Source organism: Bubalus kerabau, chromosome 1 (genome assembly GCF_029407905.1).
Source record: "Bubalus kerabau isolate K-KA32 ecotype Philippines breed swamp buffalo chromosome 1, PCC_UOA_SB_1v2, whole genome shotgun sequence".
NCBI lineage: Eukaryota > Metazoa > Chordata > Mammalia > Artiodactyla > Bovidae > Bubalus > Bubalus kerabau.
This window is the reverse complement of record NC_073624.1, coordinates 16,223,623-16,245,683: the sequence shown is the minus strand read 5'-3', so window position 1 is coordinate 16,245,683 and position 22,061 is coordinate 16,223,623. Positions and strand designations below refer to the sequence as shown.

General features: G+C 50.3%; 1 protein-coding gene across 11 annotated transcripts; it reads left to right on the top strand.

Moving 5' to 3' along the window:
• The first annotated feature begins 4 nt into the window (after nucleotides 1-4).
• ZNF384 (zinc finger protein 384) lies at nucleotides 5-21,790 on the top strand. Of its 11 annotated transcripts, XM_055569215.1 has the most exons (13): nucleotides 127-238; nucleotides 438-501; nucleotides 1,395-1,454; nucleotides 7,893-7,963; nucleotides 8,209-8,446; nucleotides 8,682-8,729; nucleotides 8,931-9,273; nucleotides 10,124-10,216; nucleotides 14,155-14,379; nucleotides 15,067-15,249; nucleotides 16,671-16,749; nucleotides 17,700-17,858; nucleotides 18,600-21,790. In XM_055569215.1, exons 4-13 carry the CDS (start codon nucleotides 7,898-7,900, stop codon nucleotides 18,975-18,977), a joined length of 1,812 nt encoding a protein of 603 aa, XP_055425190.1. In that variant the 5' UTR covers nucleotides 127-238; nucleotides 438-501; nucleotides 1,395-1,454; nucleotides 7,893-7,897; the 3' UTR covers nucleotides 18,978-21,790. The 11 variants fall into 11 exon arrangements, with proteins under 11 accessions (XP_055425135.1, XP_055425142.1, XP_055425160.1 ...); XM_055569160.1 differs by lacking the exon at nucleotides 438-501 and having other exon boundaries at nucleotides 5-238; XM_055569205.1 differs by lacking the exons at nucleotides 127-238; nucleotides 438-501 and adding an exon at nucleotides 694-1,235 and having other exon boundaries at nucleotides 1,340-1,454.
• Nucleotides 21,791-22,061: the final 271 nt, after the last annotated feature.

Here is a 22,061-nt window from a genome sequence, read left to right as displayed (position 1 = left end):
GGCCGCGCCGGATGTGCTCTAGCCGCTCCCGGAAGTGACTCGACCTTTGCATTTCCCCCCCTTTCCCCATTGCCGCCCCCCCACATTGCTATTTCCCTCCCTCCCCCCTTTTCGTTTCCGGCACTCCCGCCTTCTCTCCGCCGCGGCTCAACTCTGAGTCAGTGGGGGGAGGGAGGGGAGGGAGGGGGCGTGGAGGAATCGGGGTTCTCGGGAGCACGAGCTGCAGCACCACTTCCGGGTGAGTGTTAGGGGAGGGAGGGAGGGGGCCACCCACTGCCTCGCGCCCCCGCCCTGCGGGTGTCTCGCGCGCGATCCTTGCGTGTGAGTGTGTGGGTCTGTCTCGCGCCTAAAGTGCGTGCCCGCGCGCTCGCCTGACGCCCTCCCCTCCCCTCGCCCCCTCCGGGTCCTCCCACCGCACTCGGCTCCCTCCTTCCCAGCAAACACCGCCCCTCCCGCGCTCTGGCTCGGCTCTGGCGCCGCCGCAGCCGCCGCCGCCGCCTGGTGAGTCTCGCCGTCGCTGCAGCCGGCGCGCGCCGAGCTCTCTGCTCCTTCCCCCTCCCCTTTTCCTTGGGGGGGGCGGGGAAGGGGGGGGGTCCACGATGGGACTGTACGTGTGTCCGTCCCGGAACCGGAAGTGGTTGTGGAGGAGCGGGCGATGGGGAGGAATGGGGGGGTTTAGGGGGCGGGTGTCTGTCTGGTGGGTGGCAGAGTTCAGCTCCCTGGAGGGGAAGGAGGGGCGTCCCAAAGAAGGGTCTTTGAGGAACGGGTGGTGGGCGACCTCAGGAGAAGGCGCCCAGGGGCTGTCCCAGGGCAGAGAAGGTGTTTAGGGCACAGCCGGGGACTCCTGTAGCTAGACCACTGTGCAGGCTGAGGGAGGTACTTCTTGGCGCAGGGCCTTGGGTAGGCAGGGGCGAAGTCCTCGCAGAGTGGGGGGAGGCCAGAGGAAGTGCCTGGGCCTGAGCTGGCACTGTGCCTGACACAAGGCCTTGTGCATCCCCCCAGTCCTCAGCTTTGCCTTCTGAGTCAACCCTCGAGAGGCAGGGACCCTTTTCTTCTTCCAACTCTTCTGTTCTCTGACCCTTGGTCACCTGGGGGCCCCCCGGGAACTTAGAAGAAGCAGTGTCTGAGCCCAGGGGTGGAACCCACACAGTGGTGGTAGAGTTCTTCTCAGTTGCTGGGAATTGGGTTTGTTTTCCTTGTATCCACATAGAGGGTGGCTCTGCATTCCTGTTACTGTATCCTTGCATCTCTGGATCTGTAGGTTGGGGTGGGGTGGGGGATCTGCCTGCCCTCTAGTCTTGAGTGCTGACAGTCAAAGAATTCCTGAGCTTCTCCACAGTTCCTTGGTGGCTGCATCCTCACCGGCCCCTGTAACCCCGACAATTTGTTTACAGAAAGTTCAGGAGCCCTGGAAAGGACAAGGAATAAGACGACAGGAGGAAGAGAGAGAGAGGGTAAGACAACTTGGGGTTAATGGCTTTTCTGGTTTGGGGGGAGAAGGGGGTCATCATCAAATAGGCCTTTTAACGTGACAGAAATTTTCAAGTAATAGCAGTTGTAATCCTGGGGTTTGCTGTGGGAGAAAAATCAGCCTCTTCCTGTTATCTCTTGAGGATACCCAGGAAGTTCTGTGCAGAAAGTTGCCACTGTAACCATCACCTTCCATTCCCACCAGTCCTCATCGCGAATGAGTTGGGAAATGCTCAAGTGAAATCACTAAGCAGTTGCACTAAGCGTTGCACTGTTTCTAAAGGAGAGATTTATTCTGCTCTGGGGACACATGGGCCCTAGTTGCCAGTGTAGCCTTTGTGGCATAGCTTATGGAATCGCCTTCATGTATTTGGAACAAGCAGAACTGAGTTTGGAGTGGAGTTTGTGTCCTTAACATTGCATCAGTGTTTGGAGGGGATCTGGTGAGTGATTTGAGTCTGTGACAAGGGGTTATTTGAATTTGATATATAGCAGGGTGAAGTTTTGGGGGGAAAAGAACTGATTTGTGGGTAGTTTGAAATAAAAATGGATAAAACTGTATGGAATGGATTCCAGAAGTAGGTCTGAAAGAATTCAGAATAGGAGGCTTGATAGTGATTGGGTTTCAGGTGGTCGGAAAATGACAATATATCAACCCCAAAGAGCTTATAATTCTAGAGATGTCTTCTGAGAACCAGTTCCAGGCTGCTTTATAAAATGTATTCCCCTGTAGGTTTCTGAGCCAAATTGATGATTAAATATTAGGTGCATATTCTCTCATCTCCAGCCTTTTTTTTCTTTCTTGCCTCATGTTGTCCAGGCCTGTCAGTTACTGGTGGAATAGGCAAGGCAAGGAGAACCACTATGGTGTCCTTCCTGCAGGGCATAGGTGCAGTGATCCAGTGGTGCCTAGGGTAGAAGGTTGCCGGCTTTGAGGTTCTGTCGATCTTTCTGGGCCTGGTGTGCTGGTCTTTCCCAGTAGAGTTGGGATAAACCTGTTCTGAATTATTTTGTAGTTGGAAGAGTTCATGGTAGGAGGGTCCCAAATCCTGTTGGGATGGCCCTTCTCGAAGGCCCTTATGACTTGAGAAAAAGATTTGTCTCATAACTGACGAAAAATGATCCTGGTGCTTCTTCACTTCAAGTTCTTAACTAATATTGCAACCTTTCTGCAGTTGTGCATCTTGAAACGGTTAATGAGTGTCTGAGATCCATGTGTCAAGTTCTTTCTGTAGTTGAATTCAACTTAGTTATTCTTTGCATCTCTTGTTAGTGCTTCTAGTTGGTCATTAGTAAGTTGGAGGCTATAGTTCTGAGACTTTGGGATAGTTCTTTTATAATTATGGAACTTTTATGTAACTTTTACTAATTGTCACTACTAGTCCTCATTACGTGGATGTGTTTCTCAACTCTCTTCTTTTTAGGAATACTTTGAGCATTTTATTCATTTTTGTGTTGCCTCCATCTCATCTCCATATGTCTTATGAATTTGTTTTATGGGCGTTATACTCTTCCATCTTCTACCCAAGTAGAAACCTAGTTGAGTAGTAAATTATTCAGAGTCATCCACTGATGTGCAGGGCCAGATGTAGATTCTGGAAGCCTTGATTCCTCGGTCCATCCTCTCGCTACTAAATTTGGTTGGTGTATTTCATGATTTCCTAAAGGTTGGTTGGGTGAGAAAATGTTGTTTTCACTTCCTCGGTCTTCCAAGATTTCTTTTGAGATTGGAAGAGGGATATGTAGTTTCCTGAACCTCTTGAAAAAAAACGTGCTCTCCAGCTTCTCACTGGTGAACAGTGGAGGCATGGTGCAGTAGTAAAGTTTAAATTAAAGTAAAGTTGGCAAATTTTCAGTCTGCCAACATCTTTCCACGTATTGTGTTTTCCTTCTTTCCTGCACTTTGGGGCTGTGATAGAAGTCTTCCCCTTCCTTCCCACTCTAGGGTCACCTATTCTGTTTGCTTTTGTTTTTAATATATTGGCATAATCATCAAAATTAGTGCTGCTCAATGGGGAATTGCCTGGTGGTCTAGTGGTTAGGATTCGGCATTGTCAGTTCCATGTCCCAGGTTCTATTCCTGGTCTGGGAACTGAGATCTCACCAGATTCCTAGCACAGCCAAAATAGAAAACAAAAAATAAGCAAAAGAAGCAACAACAACCAAAAAAACCTGGCACTCTGTATGGAGGTGAAGTTTCTCTGTAATATCATTATCTTCTTTGGGTTTTAAGACTGTTGACATGTGCCTGCTTGGATGTCAGGATGGTTTGGTGGAAGTTCTTTCGTGCACCATAGAGAGTTGAAAGGAGAAGGGGTCAAACAACAGTTGGCAGGTATTTGAGTGACCTGGCACTGGCCGGGGCACCCTGTGACACAACCCCAGGGGGCGCCGTTGACATGTCTTCTTGCAGCAGTTTTCCTTCTTGGCCTCTCTGATCTCAGGTCAAGGATACAGAGATGTAAGTCGGCCTCATCAGGACAGTGTTGACCCTTCTCAGGTGTCACCCTGCCGGCAAGTATTGCTTCTAGTTGGGTGAGCAGGGCTCCCCGTGTACCCCCTTTTTGGGCCAGTATGTTTATCAGAAGCCCACAGTCAACGTTTATCATGCTGTCTTGGGAACAGCCATGGTTCTGATCTGCGGCTTTGTTCTTTTAAGGACTAGAGCAGAGTGAGAGAACAGAGGATGAGGTAAGGGGTTGGAGGGGCCTGTATTCCATTTGTCTGGTCTTTTAACTCAGACTCCATCATTCTAAAATCCCTTATCTTGGTGGCCAGGTGAATATCATCTTTCACTGCATTTTGCATCATTGAAAACTTCATTTTGGGGTTTGTTTTTGGCTGAGCCAGGGCTTCTGGGATTTTAGTTCCCCAACCAGAAATTAAACACAGGCCCATGGCAGTAAAGTGCAGCGTCCTAACCACAGGACTGCCAGGGAATTCCCTGAAAACTTCCATTTTTAAAAGCATTTATTGGGAACTACCTGCACAATGTATAGTCCATCCCTGGAAATGGTCTAAATTTTGAGTTGTGAATCATCCGCAGTGTGAGAGAGCACGTACTAGAGCCGGTCTCACCTAGGACCCTTTCCCAGCTTGCTCTTTGGTCCTGGGTTCAGATTCCTGCTCTGCTGTTTACTGTTTACCTCCAGTTTCTTCATTTGAAAAATGGGTAACATCATATTAGAAATAACTATTTCAATAAAAATTTTTAAGAAAAAAAAAACAGGGATTGCGGTATCCTGGTTCATGAAATTGTTGTGGGATTAAATGGTGTGATGGTTGTAAAGTGCTCTGAACAGTTTCTTGAACACAGTCGGCACTTAATCAGCGCTAATGGCGGTGGTGATACCGTCCACCAGATCACTTGGCACCCCTGTGTAAGAACCGACAGGCCACGGTTGACCCAGAAACCGCTTCTCCGGAGCCCCCAGTGGACACTATGAATGAATGTAGTTTGGAGGTACAGAGGGCCTTGTGCGCAGGAATCCTGTCGGAGGAAAACCTGTTTTCAGGCTCTCAGTTCCTCCCTCTTACATTTCACATCCATATGAGTTGACTTCCTTGATCTCTTTAGGGGGAAATTGTAATTAGACCCTCCTTTCCTTTATTTAAAAACATTCTTTTTAAATGTTATGTATTTATTATTTGTTTGGCTGCACCGTCATAGTCAAGGCACTGGGGATCTTCCTTGCACCATGTGGAATCTTCTGTTGCATTGCAGACTCTAGTTGTGGCGTGTGGGCTCAGTACTTGTGGTGCGAGCTTAGTTGCTCCAAGACGTGGTATCTTAGTTCCCCAACCAGGAATCGAACCCATATTCCCTGCGTGCAAGGCAGATTTTTAACTACTGGACCGCCAGGAAAGTCCCAGACCCACCTTTCCTTTACTTGCCAGCCTAATTCTCTACTTCATTTCCAGCATAGTCACCACCCTTGTCTATTTCACCAGCCTCTCTCTCAGCCAGAAAGACGGATGGGGGCTTAGGTTCAAGTTGGAGCCCTGGGCATGACTTTCAAGATCTGGCTGCTGTCACTGGATTCGTTAAGTACAAAATTGCTTACTAGGAGATGGGCCCTGCATTATAGAGTTGGGAAACAAGTTCGAGATGTGGGCCCTGCCTCTCCCCAAAGCTGGGCCAGATTGGATCCCCTTATGCTGGGATCTCATTGTTTCTCAATTTCCAATGCCTGCAGAGGGCCCTCCCTTCATAAACCAGCACCGGTTGGCAAGCGGGTAGCACCTGGGTGGAGAGTATCCGGTTTTACTGTATTTATACCTCAGGGAGCAGGGTTTGTGTGTGCTTGACCCTCGGGGCATTTCAGGTTGAGCCTCTCATGTGAAGCTGTGGTTGCCACAGATTTGGTACATTCCTGTCCTCTCTTTTCTGGGGAACGAATAGGCTGAAATTCAGTTCTGTTTCCACTCACAGGTTTTAAGAAAATTGAGAGTGTTGTTTGATAGAGCAGTAAGTGTGCTGAGACTTCTCAGAGGCTGAGGAACAGGGTTACGTCTGAGTGAGATACTTTGGCTGCACCTCCCTTGTTGGAGAACTTTCCTGGTTTGCCTAGTCAAACAGTTCTTGGGACCAGGTTTCTGTGCCCAGTCTCCCCTCCAGCTATTGGTATCCCTGATGTCCACCTCCAGTGTGTCCTTGGCGGGACCATGGTTATAAGTCAGTGCCTCCTGCGAGTCTTTTGCCCCTCCTGGAGCTTGATTGCTCTTGGCCCAGAGCAGGTGTTCATGTTTGTTTCCGCTTTTACTCACGTCCCTTCGTAGCACTCTCCTCTTTTCCCTTCACCTGTTCTGCTGGCCTGGACGTCCCCTTGGTCCAGGCTTTTGGGACGCTACTGTGGACCAGCAGCCTGAAATTAAGCCTTGCCAGGAACAGTGATCAGAGTGTGAAAGCAAGCGGTGGGTCAGCTGCATCTCAATTAGAACAATACATTTAAAAAATAAAAACGGTAACGAGAAAGAGAGTGAGTGGTGGGATCTCTTGCCTGGGTTTCAGACCCGTCGGTGACTTCCAGTGTGATCCTGAGGGATTCCTTTTCTTTTTTCTTATTCCTCACTCCCAGGGTTTTAAGCTTATGTGTCATCTGCACACAGAGAACTTGAGCTCGTAGAGGCACAGTGTTTGAGAACTCCAGAGGGGTCTGGTAATGTGTGTGTGTTCTGGCCCACCAAAGTCCCTGTTCTCAGTCCCTTTAGGTTGCGATCCGGGGTCCTTCTGCTACTGTGAGAGCTAACACCCCTTTTAAAACTGCGTACTCCAGGGACTTGCCTGGTGGCTCAGTGGCTAAGACTCCACCGTCCCGTGGTTGATCCCCGGTCAGGGAACTAGATCCCGCATGCCACCACTAAAGATTCCTCATGCTGCAACAAAGGTCCCTCGAGCCACAACTAAGACCCAGTGTAGACAAATAAATATATATTTAAAGAACAAACTGGTTACCGCATGTTCTTGCTGCTCAGTCCAGGGTGTGTGGTACCCAGTACAGCACTGAGTTTGTTCTTATACCTTGAGGAGATCTGTGGGGGCGTGGCTCCCAGATATCATATGGAGCCCCAAAATACTGTGATTCTGATTCTCATCAGTTTCATTCTTTAATTTTCTTGGGCATTTTGTGTTCTGACCAAGAACCTTTTCAAACTATATGACCTATAGACATGTGGATTGGAAGCCTTGGAATTTTTTTTATTTCAAGGAAGATGGATTTGAGGGATGAAGGGAGAGGAACAAGGATAGATGCCCCAGCTCTTTTCAACCCGATCAATGATCTGCTTTGTGTGTACATGGGCCCCTGCCTTCCTCTCTCATGGAAAGACTTCAGTTTCTCTTTCCTTCTTATTTTCTAGTATACTATTTTATTTATTTTTCTCTGTGCTGGGTCTTTGTTGCTACAGGGGCTTTTCTCTGGTTGCGATGAGCAGAGACTACTCTATAGTTGTGGTGCTTGGGCTTCTCGTTGAGGTGGCTTCTCTTGCTGTGGAGCACAGGCTCTGGGGCACATGGGCTCAGTAGTCACGGTTCCCAGGCTCTAGAGCACAGGCTCAGTAGCTCTGGCGCTCAGGCTTAGTTGCCCCATGGCATGAGGGTTCTTCCCCAGACCAGAAATCAAACCCGTGTTGCCTGCCTTGTCAGGCAGGTTCTTTACCACTGAGCCACCAGGGAAGCCCATGACTTCAGTTTCTCTTCTTGTCACTAAAGAAAGCAATACCAGTTCTATTTCTTTGGGCTACGGGAAGCACTGTGTGGGTAAACGAGCTCTCTCCCCAGCATCTGATCCTGGGAGCCCCGGTTGGATGCGGATGTAGTGCCGAGGGCCCTGACCGCCGGAGCTCCTCTGCTCCTCTCCCCACTGCTGAGCTGGTTCAAGTTATTCCTGCCTGTGACGTGGTATCTCTTTCCATCTTTTCAGGTAGAATGGAAGAATCTCACTTCAATTCTAACCCGTACTTCTGGCCTTCAATCCCCACGGTCTCAGGACAGGTAGGTGGTGGTTGGCTCCCTTGTGTACTTCTGTCAGCTCTGAGTAGAGAGTTCTGTGACTGTGGATGCTGAAGCAAGATAAATCCTATGCTGTCTCCCCAGGATTATATAGCGTTTCCACTCAGCTAATCTCTGGAATCGCAGCTATTAACCACCGTCTTTTGGTCTCCACGGAGCAGGGTGCCAAGGGAGCATGCAGGCTGGACCCTCCCTCAAAGGCTGCTCTCTCCTTCCTTTCCTTTCAGATTGAGAACACAATGTTTATCAACAAGATGAAGGATCAGCTGCTGCCAGAGAAGGGCTGTGGGCTGGCTCCGCCCCACTACCCCACCTTGTTGACAGTGCCTGCCTCGGTGTCCCTGCCCTCGGGCATCAGCATGGACACAGAGTCCAAGTCAGACCAGCTGACCCCACACAGCCAGGCATCGGTCACCCAAAACATCACAGTGGTCCCCGTGCCGTCAACAGGACTGATGACCGCCGGTGAGCACCTCCACTCTTCTCCAATCTGAGGTGTTGATCTTCCGCGATCAGTACCCCAGGCTGGAGGGTGCCGGGGACATGGGGAGTGGGATACATGTTTTGATTCCTCAATCAAATCTTTATTAAGTGCCTACTGTTGCCTAGCAATGCGCTAGGCATTGTGGGGGAAACAAAGAAGTAGAAGATGCGGTCCCTGCCTTTGAGGAGGTGACATTCTTTCCTTCTCTGAATCAAGGAGTCTCCTGTTCTCAGAGGTGGAGAAGAGAAGGGAGTCAATCAAGGGGTAAATCTCACTGTTACCGGGGCGGGGTGGGGACAGGGGTTAGGAGACTGTTGTTTTTCTACAGGGCTTGGGGTTTCCTGTATACTCCGGGCGGGGGGACGGTGGTGAGGGGCTACGTAGATAATGATCTGGGGAAAATGAAGTAGGACCAGGGTGAGGACCAGACAACATGACACCATCTCCTTTTTCTCGCAATCCTAGGTCCCGGCCTGGTTATCACGTCCCCCTCAGGCTCCCTCGTGACCACAGCCACGTCAGCTCAGACCTTCCCCATCTCGGCTCCCATGATTGTCTCAGCTCTTCCCCCTGGCTCACAAGCCCTGCAGGTGGTCCCCGACCTCTCTAAGAAGGTAGCATCGACCCTCACTGAGGAAGGCGGCGGTGGCGGTGGTGGCGGCGGCGGCGGCACTGTGGTGGCCGCTAAGCCCCCCCGGGGCCGGAAGAAGAAGCGGATGCTGGAGTCAGGGCTGCCGGAGATGAATGACCCTTATGTCCTCTCCCCTGAGGACGACGATGACCATCAGAAAGACGGCAAGACCTACAGGTAAGGGTGGAGCCGGGGGCTGGAGTGGGTGCCGCGCTCTCAGCTTCCCTGCCCTGTTGGGCTCAGCGCTCTGGCAGCTTCCACCTCAGATCCATGTGCATGTCAGGTATTCAGTTGAGGGGGAGGAAGACGAGGCTGCTGGCCCTTCTCTGGGACCTCTTCCCCAGGAAGCAGACCCATTTCGCCCCTTCATTTTTGGGGGTTGTCAGCATTGACTTACTTGGGGGTGACATAATGGAATTTGTCTTGTTACAAGGCTTTAGACTAGGTTCAAGACTCTTGTCTCCATCTCCTTTTTGCTTTCTACATTTTCCATTCCTTTTTTTCCAAGAAACTTTTCTGGTTAAGCAGCTAACCTTAACCTGTGTTCCATCCACCAGTTTGTGGGCCCTGTTTGAGCATTGAGCCTGCCTGACCCTGCATGGTTGGGATGACGGGATGATGGGAGGGGTCTGTATTAAAACGTGGAGCAAATAGGATTCCCTCCCCTCCCACCTGTGGAATATTCGCTTGTTAAATGGCTGTCTGCTCACCTTCTCATTCATGGAAGTTCTTTTCATCTCCTACTTCCTTTAAGTTGCCCATTGCCAAAAAGCATTCTAAGCATATTTGCATGTGATACTATATGAAAATGGTTACATTATCTGAACTCCCTACCCTTTGAAAATTGGAAATCTTTTATTCCCCTTGAGAACCATCAAGGGCCCTAGAGGGTTCGGGGAGTTTAGCCCCAGTGTACAGAGTGGAATAACCATTGTCGAAGCTTTGACGCAGATGGGCAGACATGCATGGCTGGGAGACTGGGTCTGTCCTTAGCGTACCGAGATGGGCAATGTTGTTCCCATTTTAGGAGCGAAGGGAACTGCGGCACAGGAAATGGACAGAGCCTTGGGCTCATGGATTCAGTTCCCGGCTCCACCACGAACTTGCTGTGTGACCCTGGGCAAGTCCTTTTCCCCTCTCTGGGCCTCAGTTTCCTCATCTGTAAAATGGGGAGAATTCTGTTTATGCCTCCCAGTTGTTGGGAGTATTTACAAGATAAGATTTGAAATGTTGGGAACTTCAAAACAGATAAGAAATGGTCATCACGTAGCATTTATTTATTTTTTAAGTGTTGTACATTTCTATCATGGAGAGTTCAGAGCGTTTAAAAGTCTTCTTTGTAAATCAGAATGAGGGGAGTGTTGCTGTGCTCTGCAGAAAGTATTGAACACTGCAGAATTCCAGCTCATAACCTGAAAGTTCACTGCAGCTTTATTATTGCAGGTGTACCCTACTTTATACAGTAAAAGTGTTCCTGAAAAATGTTTACATCATGTCATATCATAAAGGTACTTGACAAGCTTGATTCATTTAAAGGCATCGTTTTATATATTTCATAAAATGAAAATCCCTTTTATTTTGTACAAATCTGGGTTTTTATGTATTTGCTTAAAGTGAGGTCATTGTGACACGGAGCCACAGCTCAATGAATTCATTCCTTGTAGAAGTGATGGGAGGGCTCCCTGACACTGGGGGGCCCTTCACAGGGATCAGGGTCCTCAGATTCTGCTGTGGTTTCTCATGTGCTTTCTGGACCCACATGAGAGCCATTTCTGGACTTATCACACTGCATGTGGAAAGAAATGTGAGCTTACAGTTGGAGGGCAGCCGTGACAGGACTTCCCATACCCACAGTGTTTTGGGAATTCTTGACCAGCCCCACCTCCAGGTGGCTAAAGGGAACTCTAAATTTAAGGGGGACTAAATCCTTAGGTTGAGAATATCCTCTGGAGAAGGGAATGGCAACTCACTCCAGTATTCTTGCCTCGGAAATTCCATGGACACAGTAGGCTGGCGGACTCTAGTCCATGGAGTCACAAAGGGTCAGACATGACTGAGAAACTAAACCAACACTACAACTATGATATAGGTAAATAGAATTGTTTCAGAAACTCAGAACTCGGAGGTGCCAGAGGAATCTTTTTAATCATGAAGAATCGTGTTTGCAAATCCATGTGTGGGTCAACCACAACCACTCCTGTGGTCCATAGCATTTAACTGGGCGTTGAGGGAATTGGGTTCTTTTTCTCTGGGCAAGTCAACTTATTTCTTGCTCTCTATTCCCATCTGTAAAATGGGAAGATTCATCCTGGCCCTCATCTCTTGCGGAAATGTTCTGAGGAAAATCTGAGTATCCAGATGTTTTTGATCATCTTAGGGGAAAAAAGAGTCGCTCATTCAAAGCTGTTCTTGTAACCAAGGCTGTGGCCTTGCATGTCTCCACAGGGGCACCCTTGTGGCATCAGGTGTGCACAGTGGCCTCTGGAGCTATGTGCCCAGTGACATGGACACTGGCCTTCCTATCCTGCCCACTGCCACAGCTCTCCTAGTCGGGTTTCTCCCTCCCCCCGCAACCCCAACCCCTCACACACACACCTGGCATTAGATTTGTACTTACTTGGCTTCAGAGGATTTCAGAGATGGAAGTACATTAATGGTCACCTAAGCCTCCCTGTAGTTTTAGTGTTTAAATGTTTCTGGCAGATGCTGCAGTGGTCTAGCTCTCCCTCGATCCCTTCTAGAGTGAGGAGTCTTAGGTCAGGTGAGAATGAATCATGGGTTGTCCAATGGCAAATGGCTTCACCTTTCTGAGCATTTGTGTTCCTGTCTGTAAAACAGGACAGTGCTTGCCAGATTGTTGTGAGGAATGGAAACCGTGTGTTTAAAGGGCCTAATTCAAGGAACTTCCCTGGTGGTCCAGTGGTTAAGACTCTGTTCCCAATGCAGGGGGCCTGGGTTCGATCCCTGTTTAGAGAACTAGATCCCACATGCCTCAGTTAAGACCCAGTGCAGCCAAATCAATGAATAATACGTGTTTTTTGTTTTTTGTTTTAAAAAAGGGCCTAATTCAGGCACAACAGCAAATGACATCTATTAACCCCCATTTAGTACTGAGTCATTATCACAGTCATCTGGATGATACTTACCCTCTGGAGACGGCACATTTTGTTGCCAGTCCATTTTCGATGAATTTAAGTTTGGCAGAGCTTCTGTAGTTGAAAACTTTGATGAAGAGGCTTGTTTCTGTTTTTTATAATTAATTCCAGATGAAGGGTACAGTTATGTGTTCAGCATTCACACGTAAACGAACGAGGTTTCATTGGAGTTAACATGAGTGGGTGTGTCTTTCCACCTGCCTGAGAAATCTTAGTTGTGGAAGGAAATTAATCTTGTAACTTTAGTGCAGTTTCTCCTCCAAGTGACAACGTGTCTAGTTGTTAACCTCGGTCTTAGTGAAATATAGAGTAGTGTGAGCTCGTCCAGCACTGGTGCTGTTAACGTTAATGCAATTCTATTAGTGGAGAACACTTGGCTTACTGTTGACCATTCTGGGTCTTTGAGGGGCAGATATTTCTCTCTCCATTTTACAGACCAGAAAATCGAGGTCTAGATTGACAAGCAGGATTGTAACTGAACCCTGCATAGAGCCCAGGTGTCCAAACTTCCGTTGGACCCTACTGACTATAAACAGCAACCCCCCCATACGCGCAAAGATACACACACACACACACAATGGGTGGATATGCCAGACAACAGCAAGGGGTTGGTCAGCTGGTAATTGGATTTCCTTCAGAGTTTTCAGGCAACTCAAGAATAGAAATAGCCTTACCGATGGGCATTTTAGTGGAAGCGTTAATACAGCAACTGTATCCCCAACTCATTAGAGTCTCATCTTCTCTGAGGAGCTCAAGAGTTCTTTTTAGTCCCCATCTTAATTATTCTCTGAAAATTTTCCTGGGATCAGAAAAAAAGCAGAATCCCCCCCTTCACCATCCCTGAGCTCCTCTTTGAGAAGGAGGACCCAGAGCAGAGGGTCCAGATTGCCCTGGCTCCCAGGCTGTGGCCCTTGCTGGCAGCCTACGTCACGTGCTGCTGAGTTGTTCAGGAGTGATAGGGTTCCAGTTCATGTAGAGACTACATAGCTTTTCCCCAGTAAAGTCTAGATAGCTGTGACTTATCTTGCCCACAGGCCTCCTTATTTGATATTGTTGGGCAGTGTCAGTAGGAGAAGGATTACCAGCTCAGGTGGCGAGTGCAAGTTCACACAGATGCTGCTGCTGTCAACCTGAGGTGCTGGCATTGGTGCCAAGCAAAGGTTCAGCAGGAAGCTCAGTGTTTTGCCAGTCGTCTTCTCCTGAACGTTTGGGGGGTACAACCCACTCCAGCAATTTCCTTGGCTCATTGCAGAAGTAGTTCTCACGTGACTGGCGAGGGGCTGGGGGAGGGGTAGTGGGTGAAACGTTGGATACAGGGTGGAGGCCAGATGCAGGGTTGGGGAAGGCCCCCTCCAAGTAATCGTGCTGTTTCTCCACCCTGTGGAGGAATCTAGATTCACTGTCAAACAGGAAGTAGGAGAAAATCTGAGGAGACAGAAGAAAAGTCCTTCTGGGGAGCCTGGTCGGTTTGTCCTCACTGTCCTCTGAGGAGCTGGAGGGTTCCCCAAGGGATGTCCTTTCGCCACGGGACCCTGGAGGAAGGGGCGCTTAAAAATCTGAAATCAAGTTCCAGGCAGAAGGAAGATGGGCGTGAGGCGAATTCATGTCAGCCCAGGGCCAGTCATAAGGTTTTCCTGTCTCACCTGGTTGAATTCTTGTTTATGTACACACTGGGGAGTCCAGGCATTAAGCAAACACTTAAATTAAATACTCACATTGTGCTGGGCTGTGTTGGAAGCATAGGCTGTGAGGATAGATAAAATAGAGCCCCTCCTCTGGAGGGCCTGCGGAGTGGCTGGCACAGGAGAGATCAGAGGGGGTGGCGTCCCTGGCAGCGGAGGGGCGGGCTCAGCCACTCCTGCTTGGTGAACGGAGTCCTAACCTCTGCCCTCCCTTGGCCCAGGTGCCGGATGTGCTCCCTGACCTTCTACTCGAAGTCGGAGATGCAGATCCACTCCAAGTCCCACACCGAGACCAAGCCCCACAAGTGCCCACACTGCTCCAAGACCTTCGCCAACAGCTCCTACCTGGCCCAGCACATCCGTATCCACTCAGGGGCCAAGCCCTACAGTTGTAACTTCTGTGAGAAATCTTTCCGCCAGCTCTCTCATCTCCAGCAGCACACCCGGTAAGGCTGCTCTCGGTACCCCCACCCCCACCCCCCGAAACCCCCTGCCAAGCGTGGACCCTGAGGCCGCGTGGTCAGCACCTCCTCCTCCTCTCTCCACCTTTTTTCCTGTGTCCCTTTCCACCTTGCCCCTGGGAGCCTCGACTCGCCTGTTTGTGAAAACTAATGACATGTCCCTGCAGCTCAGGCGGGGTGGGGCCGGGAGACTTGTGCTCTCTGGCCCCAGAGACTGGACCCATCTGTGCGGTTTCTCTCTGTGTCTGTGTTTGGAAATCTTCTGCAGAGCAGGCCCTGCTCTTACTATATACTTCAGGTCAGAGCGAAGGTGCGCGTTCAGCCTCAGGTCCATGGGCAGCAGGCGGTGGTGGTCTTTGTTCAGATTACTGTGTGGAAGCAGGGTTTCCGTGGTGAGTGTGTGACCTTGGCCCAAAGCGGAGGGCTGACGCGCCGGAATTCTTTAAGGTTACTGGAGCCAGGGGTGCCGATCTTCATCATCTCACTGCCATTCTAGCCACCGATTTAAGATCAGCAGCAGCGTAGACGCGGGTGTCCTCTTCACCAGCCTCTCCGGGGGGAGGGAGGCGGGGTGCTCTCGTCCATCAAGCAGCATCCTTGCACCCATCGGAGAGCTGAGCCCGTGGTGTCGAGCCGCTCCCTCCTCCCCCTCCCTCCTCTCCTCTCCGGCAGGATCCACTCCAAGGTGCACACGGAGATCATCAAGCCCCACAAGTGCCCGCACTGCTCCAAGACCTTCGCCAACACCTCCTACCTGGCCCAGCACCTCCGTATCCACTCGGGGGCCAAGCCCTACAACTGTTCCTACTGCCAGAAGGCCTTCCGCCAGCTCTCCCACCTCCAGCAGCACACACGGTAAGGGAGAGTGGCGGGCTACTGCCCCCGCCCCGCTGGCATGCCCTCCCCACCCCCGCCCCGGACACACACAACAACCCGCATGCGGGGGGCGGGGGAGAGACCCGGCTGGAGGAGAGAGCTGGCACCGGGGAGGAAGACCACGCAAGACTGGAGACACCGGTGGACATTCAGAGATCTGCCTTTGTGGGTCAGAAGCAGTGCCGAGGAGACGCAATGACTGTGGGCCATTCCCTGATCTGAGGGAGGAGGAAACCCGTTGGGAGCATAGCTGACAAGTCCTTCCCTCATCCTCCTGCCTGGAGACAACCTGGCAAGTGCACATGTCTGCCAAGATTTTCTCCTCAAGGACATTTGGTTGGAGAAGACTGTCCCTCTAGCCCTTGGGCACCAACTATGAATGGGAGGTAGAATGAGACTTCAGCCAGCTGCCAGCCTGGCGACACCGACAGCACCACGCAAGGCTCCCAGGGAGGCCAGGAGTACAGAACAGAACACATGCCAAATGTGCACAACGAAACGAAAAGGCTCCCACCCCATGAGGATGTGCAGTTTGTCCCGTGATCCTCGAGTAGCCCGGAGGAGGTGAGCCTGCGTTTGGAAGACCTGATGACCTTCGATGGGATCAAGTTGAGCTGGAGTCCAGGGTCTTGCTGGCCATAGGCCTCCTCTCCCGGCTGTTTCTGGAGGTGGCAGTTCCCCTTAACGTGGTCCCACAGCTGGCTTCTCGAAGAGGAGGAATCAGGCTTTCCTCACAAGGAGACTCATCCTGCGAGGTTTTCAGGATTTTTACACCCGTGGTCTCAAAAAGCAACTGGTCACAGAGATGCTTCTGAAGTCCCTGCCGAGGAGCAGGGGTCTAGAGACCCTCAAGTCCTTGGCTCGCCTCAGCATAGGGCCCTGTGGTATTTGAAGAGGTCAGATTTGTACTAACCTGGGCATTTCCTACTGTGAGGGCAGAACTAGGCAGAACCCCAGGAGCTTCCAGTGTCACGTTGCTCTTCACGGTTCGCATAACTCTGCTCTTCTTTGACACCAGAATTTTCTCTGGGAGTGGTGCTAAGGTTGAAGTGATGGTTTCTGGCTGTGTGTTGGGGACCATGGGAGCAGTGTCCTGTGTTTCTTCTGTTTTGTTTATCTACGTTTCTGAACGTTTGTGAGGGATGGTTACTGTGGGAGCTACCTCAGCTGCCAGGTTGTGGCCTGACTGTCCCTTGGCTGCTAGGCCCCCAGCCTTCCCCTCCCCGCAAAGGAGCCCAGCTTGAGCCGTGTGGCACGGGCAGCAAGCAGAAGTTGGGCCCGTGGCCTGAGCTGGCGCCTCCTGGAGACCCGCGCCGTGTTCCCCAAGTAGGCCTGTTGAGGCGCTGGTCCCTGAGCGGCCTCGCTGACGTCCTCTCCCTTTTTCCTCTCATCCCATGCAGAATCCACACTGGGGACAGGCCGTACAAATGTGCACACCCAGGCTGCGAGAAAGCCTTCACACAGCTCTCCAACCTGCAGGTAACTGCTCCACCCTCCACACGGCCTGAGACTTGGCACCAAGTCTTGGGGGTTGAGGTGCCGTGTCACCAGCCAGTGGTTCCCAAACTTTTTCAGGACCCTTTACACTCTTAACAGTCATCGAGGAACCCAAAGAGCTTTTGTTGACGTGGGTAATCACACCTAATTACAGAGATTATCAAACTGAAAAACTGTTTGGTAATTTGTTTATAAAAGTAACAAACAGGATTTCCCTGACAGTCCAGTGGTTAAGACTGCACTGCCAGTGCAGGGGGTGTGGGTTTGATCCCTGGTCAGGGAACTAAGATCCCGCGTGCTGTGTGGCTCAGCTAAAAGATTTTTTTTTTTAATAAATAAATTTTAAAAATTAAAAAAATAAAAATAACAAACCCTGTTGCACATCAGCATAAATATCTCTAAATCCTTTCCCACTGCCCGCCAAAAAGAAAATTTAGAAGAATGGCATTGTTTTACTTTTATGCTTCCTTCTGTAACATCTGGCTCACTGAAAGATGGAGGGACTCTCTTTGTGCTGCATTTATTCTATTCCATGTTAGACATCATGTTATCTCCGTGCAGTCAGGAAAAAATGATCATGAAAAGGCAACTGGTGTCTTATTACCACTATTTTGACAATACTTTTGACCTGGCAGCCCCCTGAGAGGTCTTGGTGTTCTCCAGCAATCCCCGCACCTCTCTTTGAGAACCACTGAATAAATGGCCCCGGCGTAGCCGCCAGTCTGACTTTTGGGATCCTGATGCTTGCTGCCCTATGGGTGCTGCTTCCCTTAGCTGGTGCCTCCTGAGGTTTCATCTGAAGCGGTTTCTACTGTCTGTGGACAGAAGCAGAGGTCAAGAGTCCTGGGCAAACTCGGGGCCTTCCATTAAGGTTGAGGAGGCAGGAAGGCAGAGTCTGGCACACTCATCCTGATTTCTCCCAATTTTCTCAGTCCCACAGGCGGCAGCACAACAAAGATAAACCCTTCAAGTGCCACAACTGTCACCGGGCGTACACAGACGCGACCTCGCTGGAGGTGCACCTGTCCACGCACACAGTGAAGCATGCCAAGGTGTACACCTGCACCATCTGTAGCCGGGCGTACACGTCGGTGAGCACTGCCCCACCCCCTCAAGGCGCTGCACCCCACCTTTCTGGTAGCTGTGACCATGCCCCCTCCCTTGCTCCAACTTGGAAGGATCAGGAAAGAGAACCAAAGTGAAAAGACGCAGAGCTGAGAAATGTAGAGGATGCCTGGTCCTTTAGGCCTAGGTCAACTGCTCAGCAGTGACTCTTCATTTTCCTTAGACATAAGACAAAAGAAAGCACCTTGAAACTGTGAGAGATGAGATTTTAGTTAGACCTCTTCATTAGACTCCGGGGCTTCCCAGGTGGCGCTAGTGGTAAAGAACCCGCCTGCCAGCGCAGGAAATGTAAGACACGTGGGTTCTATCCTTTTGTCGGGAAGCTCCCCTTGAGGAGGAAATGACAACCCACTACAGTATTCTTGTTTGGAGAATCCCATGGACAGAGGAGTCTAGTGGGCTACAGTTGCAAAGAGTCAAGACACCGAAGCGACTTAACACACACACACATTAGATTCCAGAAAAAGGTGTTCAAGTTGTTCCATTAAGAGATCTTGGAGAAAATGACAGCGTTCCCTACGTCAGTTGAATGCCCACGGTGACTCTATAAAGGTCCCCCTCTCTTGTCCACCCAGTAGTGAGCCCTGAAAGTTGCTTCAGGGGAGAACCCGTGAGGTTCCAGAATACCTCTGTATCCATGTTGTTCCATTTAAAGCAAAATAACAGCCCTTCTTTCCTCCCCTCAACTCCTTTTCCATCTCCCCCAGGAAACGTACCTGATGAAACACATGCGCAAACACAACCCTCCTGATCTCCAGCAGCAGGTGCAGGCGGCGGCAGCAGCAGCAGCGGTGGCCCAGGCCCAGGCCCAGGCCCAGGCCCAAGCTCAAGCTCAAGCCCAGGCCCAGGCCCAAGCCCAGGCCTCTCAGGCTTCGCAGCAGCCACAGCAACAGCAGCCACAGCCACCACACTTCCAGTCCCCTGGGGCAGCCCCCCAGGGTGGGGGTGGCGGGGACAGCAACCCGAACCCTCCACCCCAGTGTTCCTTTGACCTGACGCCCTATAAGACGGCGGAGCATCACAAGGACATCTGCCTCACCGTCACCACCAGCACCATCCAGGTGGAGCACCTGGCCAGCTCGTAGAGACCTGTGCTGCCGGCCACTGGGAAGAGGGGGAGGAAGAGCCGGTCCCTCCTTTCTCCAGCTCCTCCCGGTGGGAAAAGTCCTCTTCTTCTTTGACAGGCCACAGCTCCACCTCCTTGGGCCTCAGGCACGGGCTTCCTTCCCAGGATACCATCCTTATTCTCAGCTCCTCTTCAGAAGGAACGTCAGCCCTCCCGATGGGCAGAGGAGTACTGAGCTGGTAGCGTAATCCGGCAGCCTCCCTGCCTAAGCATAGCTTTTAAAATTGGGGGTTGGTGCTCAGGGGAGGGGTTTGCTATGACCTCATAGAGACTATTCCAGCGGGGCACTTACTCTCTCCTCACCCTCGTGATCCTCCAAGCTCGGGCTGATAAGAGGACTAGAGGTTGGCCCTCCCGGATGTCAGAGAGGAGGGAGTCCTAAATGCAACCAGCCTCCTGTTCTACTCTTGCCTGCGAAGGAACAGAAGTTCCCCCCGTGCCCCTCTCCCTGGGAGCCATTTTCTTTCCCTCATGACCTCACTTCACTTCTACCTAATACCGGAAAGAGGTCTGGGGGTGGGGGATCAAGGGCTGAGATGTGGTCCCCAAGGGGCCAGAGATCCCCAAAATGGTCAAGGTGGCTTAGAAGTGTGGGTTATGGTTTTCCTTGGAGTCTCTCCTCTTCTCTGCCAGCTGAGGCCCTGTGCTCTGTGTCCCAATCCCCAGCCTAAGGAGCTGTGGGTTCTTTAAGAAACCCCACAAGGGAGTGCTGCAGAGAAGGGAGAGTTCAGGGCAAATGCAAAGACTGGACTTAGCTCCCTAGGTGCCACGGTCAGTTGCCGGACACGGATTTATATATAAATATATATATATAAATATATATATACCCACTCATCACGGCCATCTTTGTTGTAACCATTTCTGTGTTTATAAATGCATTATCTCAGAATTTTCATATTTGATGTTTTGTTTATTTTTGTCCCCTTTTTGTTTTTCTCCACCCTGTCTCCTGGCCAGCAACATTTTTTTTTTTTTTTTTTTTGGTCTTTTTTTTTTTTTTTTTTTAAATCATGGCAGATTTCCGAGAAAAGAGAAAATGGAAAAAAAAAAAATCAGGAAACAAGTTGTTATAAAGCAATTTAAAATGAAGACAAAAAAAAAAAGGAAAAGCTTATGTATAAAACCAAGGGGTGTTTTTAGAACCTTGTATAGAAATAAATTCGTGTAAAAGGATCAGAGGCAGTGGAGCTACTGATGTGAGTATAAGCATGGGGGAAATAGCTATCTGGAGAGGCATTCAAGGCCAGGATGGAGGATTGACAGTAGTGTGTGTGTGTTAAGAGTGAAAGCTGTGCAATGGGGCCGTGTGTGTCCCTAGCCACAGAAGGCCACACAGCCTTGAAATTTCTGAAGTGGAACTTTGGTTTACGAGGGTTCTTACAGACAAATCCTGTGGTGAGGACTAAGTGCCCAAGTATGTGAGAGCAGGGTATCAGTCATGCATTCAACAGGACACCATGAAGCTCCATATCCAAAAAATGGAAGCACAGTCTCCTGGAAAGACCTGTGGATCCGAGGGCTCAGTGCTAACTTCAGCTGTGTCACCTAACACCAGAGGTCTCCAGTGGTGGACACCATCACCAGGACTGAAGAACAACAGGATGGTTGTGCTGAGGAGGAGTGCATGCTTGGGGAGCCTTGACTTCAGCCCCGCTCTCTCCTATCAGCCAGTGTTGGCGGTGATGCTGCTACAGCTGTTAAATGAAGGGATTGGGCCAGGTCACCTCTTAAGATTTTTTGAGAATTAAAGGTCTTTAAGCACTGAAAAAGCTGTGACAAAGCTCCCACGTCCAACAATGTGGCCATCATCTCTGGGACTGCTGGGCACCCATACTAGTTACCTGGTGGATGTGGATAATCAGTGAAGTAAGGCCTCTTGGTTTAGGGCGCAGGACCTTGTGTGGGCATCAGAGAGTCTCAGTCTGTAGTGTGACAGGAATGTACCACATGTGACCAGGTAGGTGGTGTCTGTTAGTTTCCTGAATATTTACTGCTTTTTCCCTTGTTCTCACTAACTGTTGAATTGACACTATCAGTCCTACTTTCATCACAGGTATTACAATCAGAATTTACGCTCTTGAAGGATATACTCACACTCACAGTAACAACCCTATAGGGTCATTTTGTAGAGAAGGACCTGGGCGTGGAGATTAAATTATCCAAGGGCCTGCTGCTCCTGAGGTAGGACATCATCTAGATTTGTGGCCAGATGGTACCACCTGCTCAGTAGTATATCTGGGGTTTCACCTTGCCCTTTTTTAAACATTTTATGTGGCTGAAAATGTCATAAAAACCTGCCATGTGGCATTGATAATTATCAAGAATGTGTGGCTTAGGGGTGACAGTGATCTCCAACATTCTCCAGTTCTGGTTGCTGACATCTGCGTCCCTAGTGTGGTGGCCTGTCTGCACTTGGCTTTCCATCCTGATGAGACGTGTATTTGTCACTGTGCTTGTCGCGGGTCAGGGTGATAGCTGGTATCCATCTGGCCCAGTTGTGACAGCTCGGTGCCAGTTAACATCATACAAAAACGAGTAAAATTGGGAGACAAACACGGGAGGACAAGGCCAGCAGTACTCTGTCACTTTGCAAGCGGGAACGTCCTGGAGTGGCAGAAACCCTTACAAAAGATGAGGAGAATCGCAGCTTTATTGTGAGGAGTACTTTGTACTTACAAGCAGCGTTTATAAATAATGAGCTGTTTCCACATTAAAACATAATCCTGGAGAGTTGGCATTCGCGTGAGTGAACAGAAACGGGGAGGATTTACACCTCGCACCGTGACTCGAGAAGGCACCTGCCCTGGTCGCCAGCTTCACATTTCCCGGCTGCTGAAAACAGCTCTTTGTGGACTAAAAGCCCAAAGAGACAGGTCTCTTCGCCCGCACGTCCCCCTCCTGGAGGGAACGGAAGTTTGAGCGAGGACGCAAAATGGCGCCCTCAGCCAACGCCGCCGTCGGGCCCGCGCTCGGCCGCCCCGCCAGGGACGAGTGTCTTCGCCAGGAGGAGGCGATTCGACGGGTGCTGTACTCAGACCGGAAA